Source organism: Heteronotia binoei, chromosome 2, assembly GCF_032191835.1.
Source record: "Heteronotia binoei isolate CCM8104 ecotype False Entrance Well chromosome 2, APGP_CSIRO_Hbin_v1, whole genome shotgun sequence".
Taxonomy (NCBI): domain Eukaryota; kingdom Metazoa; phylum Chordata; class Lepidosauria; order Squamata; family Gekkonidae; genus Heteronotia; species Heteronotia binoei.
This window is the reverse complement of record NC_083224.1, coordinates 194,695,308-194,702,564: the sequence shown is the minus strand read 5'-3', so window position 1 is coordinate 194,702,564 and position 7,257 is coordinate 194,695,308. Positions and strand designations below refer to the sequence as shown.

General features: G+C 55.8%; 1 protein-coding gene across 1 annotated transcript in view; it reads left to right on the top strand.

Annotated features, from left to right (window-relative positions):
* LOC132567448 (phospholipid-transporting ATPase IK-like) overlaps nt 1-7,257 on the top strand; it is a 93,136-nt gene that overhangs the window by 9,399 nt on the left and 76,480 nt on the right. The window contains exon 2 of the mRNA XM_060233124.1: nt 957-1,150. Within this exon, the coding sequence (XP_060089107.1) occupies nt 957-1,150 (194 nt within the window). The remainder of the gene's footprint in view (nt 1-956; nt 1,151-7,257) is intronic.

The following is a 7,257-nucleotide window of genomic DNA, read 5'->3' as shown; positions in this document are numbered from 1 at the left end:
AACAGGATGAGGTGGTGGGGAGGGAAACGTCTGCTGAGCACTTCATTATTCCCTATGTGGAGATCGATTCTCATAGGGTATAATGGGGAATTGATCTGGAGGTTTCAAGGGCTCTGGGGGAGCTGTTTTTTGAGATAGATGCACCAAATTTTCAGTATAGTATCTAGTGCCTCTCCCCAAAGTACCCCCCAAGTTTCAAAACGATTGGACCAGGGGGTCCTGCTCTGTGAGCCCCAAAAGAAGGTGCCCCTATCTTTCATTATTTCCTATGGAAGGAAGACATTTAAAAAGGTGTGCTGTCCCTTTAAATGTGATGGCCAGAACTCCAATGGAGTTCAACTATGCTTGTCACACCCTTGTGTGACACCCCCAAAGTCCCCAGATATTTCTTGAATTGGACTTGGCAATCCTAGGGAGTGGAGCCAGCCACAAAATGGCTGCTGCAGGAGGTGGAGCCAGCCACAAAATGGCTGCTGCAGGAGGTGGAGCTGTGCTGTGGTGGCTGCTGCTGCTGCCAGAGCAACATTTTTTAAAAAACTTGCAGCACCCTCCCAGCCTGCACACGCAGCCAGCAACTGAGCGGCTCTTTGCCCGACTTGCCTGGTGCGGCTGCTGCCGGCGTTGTCGCCAAGTTTGCCTCTCTCTGCCTCTCCCCCGCAGCTTTGCCAAAGGGGCTTTGGAGAAGGGGCCTGCAAGGTGCAGCAGGGGCCGCGGGTGGTGGAGTGGACACAGACTCTGAGATAATTTCCAAGGGAGGGGGTCAAGATTTTCACTGCCTAGGGGCCTCCATAGGCTTTTATCCAGCACTGATGCGAAGCCAGCCAGAACTGCGTTCCTGTGCTTCCCTGCTCCAAAAAAGTCCCGGAAACACTGCAACCGATGGGGAAGCTCCTCCCCTCTGATTTCTTGGCCTGTGGGATGAGCTCGGTTTCCCGTCTTCCCTTCCCTCATTGCAGATCTGCGTGGTGCTCCTGCTGACGTCGTTTGCCCTTGCAGTGGGCTCCGGAATCTGGGCGGCCAAGTTCCGCCAGGGGCACAGCTACCTCTCCGTCTTCTATGCCGATGCCAGCGCCGCCAAGCATGCCTTCTACGCCTTCTGGGGCTTCGTCATCCTCTTGGGTTTCGTGTTGCCCATGGCCATGCTCATCACGTACGTTGCAGCCCCTCCGCTTGCCGGGCATACATGAGAGGGTTGCCAGTGCCCCGGTGGGGACTGGGGATCCCCCAGTTTGGAGGCCCTCCCCCCACTTCAGGGTTATCAGAAAGCGGGGGGCGGGATTTCAGTTTGGTGTACCCAGTTTGGTGTAGTGATGAAGTGTGCGGGCTCTTATCTGGGAGAACCGGGTTTGATTCCCCACTCCTCCACTTGCAACTGCTGGAATGGCCTTGGGTCAGCCATAGCTCTGGCAGAGGTTGTCCTTGAAAGGGCAGCTGCTGTGAGAGCCCTCTCCAGCCCCACCCACCTCACAGGGTGTCTGTTGTGGGGGAGGAAGGTAAAGGAGATTGTGAGCCGCTCTGAGCCTCTGTCCTTGAAAGGGCAGCTGCTGTGAGAGCCCTCTCCAGCCCCACCCACCTCACAGGGTGTCTGTTGTGGGGGAGGAAGGAAAGGAAATTGTAGGCTGCTCTGAGACTCTGTCCTTGGAATAGGCTTCCCTACCCTCCCACCCTGGCAGGGGACCCCAGGATTTCCAGCCTTTTCCCCCGCTCCCCCAAAAAACGGAAGCGGGGGGAGGGGGGAAACGGCACCAAAGAGCGTGGCCCGGTGAGTGGCAGGGGCGGCGGGACCGCAGCGATTGTCCCGGGCTGGTCGCCCTCTGGCCGCTTTTGGCCTTGCTCCCCTCCCCTTCGGCGGCTCCCGCGGGGAGGACGGGGCATCTGGGCCGGGCTGGGTTCCGAGCCCCCTTCGGCCGCGGCTGACCGGGCCACCCCCTTTCTGAAGTTGGCCTCATCCCCGCTGGGCCGGCAAGAGCTGCTATGCTGGCTGGCTGGCTGGGCCGGCCCCCCGAGGGGCTGGGCGGGCGGGCGGCCAATGACTGGCAGCAGCAGCCGGCCTGGGGCTGGGGTGGGGGGGACGCGGGCAGTGTGTGTCATGGCGCTGCCAGAGAGAACATGGCCCGGTGAGTGGCAAGGGCAGCAGGGCGCTGTGGGGCGGCAGGCTGGCTGGCGGGGCTGGCCGCTTTTGGCCTTGCTCCCCCCCCCTCCGGTGGCTCCCGCGGGGCGGAGGGGGCATCTGGGCCGGGCTGGGCTCTAAGCCCCCTTCGGCCAGAACTCCCTTCGGAGTTCAGTTATGGTTGTCACACCCTTGCTCCTGGCTCCACCCCCACAGTCTCCTGGCTCCACCCCCAAAGTCCCCAGATATTTCTTGAATTGGACTTGGCAACCCTACCTTGGAAGGGGTGCTTCTGGGAGAGCTCTCTCAGCCCCACCCTCCTCACAGGGTTTCTGTTGTGGGGGAGGAAGGGAAAGGAGATTGTAGGCCGCTCTGAGACTCTGTCCTTGAAAGGGCCGCTTCTGGGAGAGCTCTCTCAGCCCCACCCACCTCACAGGGTGGCTATTGAGAGGGAAGGAGATAAAGGAAATTGTAAACCACTCTGAGACACTCACGGAGAAGAGCAGAGATATAAGTCTGCAGTCTTCTTTTTGCTGGGCACTCCATTATTCCCTATGGAAGTATATGGGGCTCTCAGGGGGCTATTTTTTTAGGTAGAGGCCCCAAATTGGCAGCACAGCAACTGATGACTCTCCTCAAAACACCATCCAGGTTTCAAAAAGATTGGACCACGGGCTGCCATTCTGTGAGCCCCCGGAGAAGGTTCCCTTTCCAATGGAGGGAAGGCATTTAAAAAGTGTGCTGTCGCTTTAAAGGTCATAGCTGGAACTCCCTTTGGAGTTCAATGACGCTTGTCACACCCTTGCTCCTGGCTCCACCCCCAATGTCTCCTGGCTCCACCCCCAGATATTTCTTGAATTGGACTTGGCAACTCTTATGCAGGATGGCTACTCGGAAGGGCTAGCCTTGCCGAATCTTCCCAGACAGAACGTCCGTTCCCAGCAGTCTCTCGTGCTTTTCATTGGTGAACTCTTTCTGGCCACTACTAAATCATTAGGGTTGCCTTATGCCAGGGGTGGAATTCTAGCAGGAGCTCCTTTGTGTATTAGGCCACGCACCCCTGATGTAGCCAATCCTCCAAGAGCTTACAAAAAAGAGCCTTGTCAGCTCTTGAAGGATTGGCTACATCAGGGGTGTGTGGCCTAATATGCAAAGGCGTCAGGCTCTGTTCATTCACTATGGTATTAATCATTGCTACTAACCCTAATCAAATATGCAGGGGGACTGTCAAGACGTGGAACTTCAAACAGAGACGGATCATAGTGTTGCCAAATTAATCCATTTATTTGAGAACAAACAGTCTAGCAAAGTAGCAAGTTGAGTTTGATAACAGGCAGGCCTTGCCTTTTTGTACAATTCAGAGAGGGGAAACAATACAGCATTCTCACACCCTTGGAGACAGTCGGCGCTTCCCATACTTTCTTATCTCTCTCCCAGGAAGCTACCCACTGGTTACCTTGAATATGCTAACTTCAAAGGGCCAGATGGCTTTTAGGCCTAGTGTGAAATTCTTCTCCTTGCGGTTAGGAATTGCCTTGGGGAAAAATGCATATTGCTGTTCTCACGGTTAGTAGAACCAGGGAACACAGCATAGCAGAATACGATATGGGGTTAGTCATGTCAAGTAGTAGGGGTCCCAACCCCCCCGCCCTGGCGGGGGACCCCCGGATTTGGCGCCTCCTCCCCCGCTCTCCAAAAATCTGGGGACGGGGGGGGCGGGAATGGCGCTTCCCCCTCACTGTGCCGGGCCGCCGCAGCAACACCAGCGCCGCCACCACCAGCGCCGCCGGCCTGGGCACAGGCAGCAGCCGCCCGCCGCAGCTGCCATCGCGGCCTGAGCTACAACCCGCAGCGGCGGGAGCAGCACGGAGCCTCTTTCCCCCTCCCCACTCGGAAGCCTCCCCCCACTCAGTGCCTGCCCGGGCACAGGCAGCAGCCTCCGCTGCCGCCATCACTGCCGCGGCGGGAGCAGCGCACCAACTGCAACCCGCAGCGGCGGGAGCAGGGCGGAGCCTCGTTCCCCCTCCCCACTTGGAAGCCTCCCCCCACTCAGTGCCGGCCCAGGCACAGACAGCAGCCGCTGCGGCCCGAGCTACAACCGGCAACGGCGGGAGCAGCGCGGAGCCTCGTCCCCCCCCCCCCCCGACTCGTAAGCCCACCACTGAGCGGCCAGGCGGGAGGAGGCGGCGGCGCTGACGCGAGGAGAAGCGGGGAGGGGAGGGGAGAGGAGGGGGCGCTGGCCGGACGCCTGCCTGGGCTGCCCGGCCTTTGTTTCCCGGCGCCTCCGGGAGCCTCTCCTCTGAGAGATTTACTCACTGGGACTAATGAGTTTCTCTCCCATGCATTCCCTTTCACAAACAGGGTTTATTGTCTGCTGCCAGCAGCAAGCCATTAGTAGAATTACAGTTTGATGGCTATTTTCACGGGTGGGGGGTGGAATCTGAATACCCATCAGCCTGAGCCAACCTTGACGTAGAGAATAAATCCTTGAAATCTCACTTGTTACAGATATTCACAGCTTAGAAGGCCTTGCACTTATAGCTTGATAAGCAAGAACAAAAAAATGAGGCTTTTTATGTGTTGTTGCAAAGACCAAATAACTCCCATTATAAAAAAATATTTCTTTTAAAAAATCTTAAAGAATATAAGCAAACAATGGATAAAATTAGTAAAAGCATACAGTTGAACAGCATCTGAGAATGGGAAAAATCTAACAGGTATAAATGCATTCCCTTTCCTTAGGTCCAGGGTTTTTTTTTAGCAGGAACACACAGCAACGCAATTCTGGCTAGCTTGAAACCAAGGGGAAGGTCCCAGCAGTGCAGCCTCCTCTGACCTTTCCTCTCCCTTGGAGGACGCCGGGGAGGGAGCAGGGAAGGCCCCCACCAGAGATCTGGAGGGGGACTGGGGGGAACATGGAGTCCTGCAGCGGCGCCTCTCTCCTTCCTCTTTTTCCCCGGGCTGGAAGAAGAATTTGGCTTGTGCGCCTTCGCAGTAGCAGGAGGACATGTGAGCCCAGGAATTCTTCAAATTGGTTTGGGGGAAAAGGCGAGGGGACGTTTGCACGGGAGTGGAAGAGGAAGAGGTGGCCGGAGGAAGCATCCAGAGAGACCCTCCCTCTCCCCGGACTTTTTGGATGGGCATGTGAGTAAAGTAGCTGGAGAGTGTGGAGTCTTCATAGGAAACCATCCCAATTGCTTTGCTGCATAAGGGCTAAAATACCATAAGCTAGCAATCCAGGGTCTAGGATAGAAAGCAAGCGTTTATTCGAGCAAATTGTGATTTTAGCACTTGCTAGGGTTGCCAATCCCCAGGTGGAGGCAGGGGATCCCCCAATTTGGAGGCCCTCTTCCCGCTTCAGGGTCGTCAGAAAGCGGGGGAAGGGGAGGGAAATGTCTGCTGGGAACTATTTTTCCCTATGGAGATTTATCCCCATGGAAAGTAATGGAGAATTGATCCGTGGGTATCTGGGGCTCTGGGGGGGGGACTGTTTTTTGAGGTAGAGGCACCAAATTTTCAGTACAGCATCTAGTGCCTCTCCCCAAAGTATTCCCCAAGTTTCAAAACGATTGGACCAGGGGGTCCAATTCTATGAGCCCCAAAAGAAGGTGCCCCTATCCTTCATTATTTCCTATGGAAGGAAGGAATTGAAAAGGTGTGCCGTCCCTTTAAATGTGATGGCCAGAACTCCCTTTGGAGTTCAGTTGTGCTTGTCACAGCCTTGATCTTGGCTCCACCCCAATGTCTCCTGGCTCCACCCCCAAAGTCTCCTGGCTCCACCCCCAAAGTCCCCAGATATTTCTTAAATTGGACTTGGCAACCCTATCAAGTAGCTACCCTCTACCAATGACAGCACTATGGCTAAGTTACACGTCTGACAGGGACGCTTACTAACCAGCAACGGGGTCAGCTAGGAGGGAGGGGGGAAGAGTAGAGGACCGTTCCCAGGACTATCAAAGGTTGCCAAGAGCCTTTGAGGCCAGCCGTAGGTGCCAGCTTCTCACCTCCTCTCCGGAGGCTCCAAGGCCAGCGCCTCTGGGCAATGTAACCACCCACGGAAGAGATAAGGGGGAAGCGCTGGGAATGTTTCACATGCAAAAGCAGCCTATTGTTTTGGGAACTGTGGGGTAGATGTGAATGCTTTGAAGTAGAGGATAAATAGCTATAGATTGAAACAGTCTCTGTCAGTTCCAATTTACCTGCTTGCCTGGAATAACTCTGAAGTATCCAATAAATGCAACTTTGTTTTAAGCTATTAAGTCTGCCTTCTTGTGAGCTTCAATGAACCCACGCCTGATAAAAGGAGCCCCTGCTCAAATTCCAGCCCTGCCATTTGCCCAGTTACGGTTAGCACACCTCCTCCCTTGGCTCCAGTCTCCCGCTCGAAATGATTTGAGGAGCAGTAGGAAAAAAATGGGGTGGCGTTGATGACGATGCTTTAAAGCAGGGGTGTCAAATATGCGGCCCGGGGGGCATATCAGGCCCCTGGAGGGCTCCTATTAAGCCCATGAGCAACTGGCTCTTGTCTGCTTCCCTCTGGAGAGCCAGTTTGGAGTAGTGGTTCAGTGTGTGGACTCTTATCTGAGAGAACCGGGTTTGATTCCCCACTCCTCCATTTGCACCTGCTGGAATGGCCTTGGGTCAGCCAGAGCTCTGGCAGAGGTTGTCCTTGAAAGGGCAGCTTCTGGGAGAGCCCTCTCCAGCCCCACCCACCTCACAGGGTGTCTGTTGTGGGGGAGGAAGGGAAAGGAGATTGTAGGCCGCTCTGAGACTCTCTCCTTGAAAGGGCAGCTTCTGGGAGTGCACTCTCAGCCCCACCCGACTCGCAGAGTGTCTGTTGTGGGGGAAGATGGGAAAGGAGATTGTAGGCCGCTCTGAGACTCTCTCCTTGAAAGGGCAGCTTCTGGGAGTGCACTCTCAGCCCCACCGACCTCACAGGGTGTCTCTTGTGGGGGAGGAAGGGAAAGGAGATTGTAGGCCGCTCTGAGACTCTCTCCTTGAAAGGGCAGCTTCTGGGAGTGCACTCTCAGCCCCACCCGACTCGCAGAGTGTCTGTTGTGGGGGAAGATGGGAAAGGAGATTGTAGGCCGCTCTGAGACTCTCTCCTTGAAAGGGCAGCTTCTGGGAGTGCACTCTCAGCCCCACCG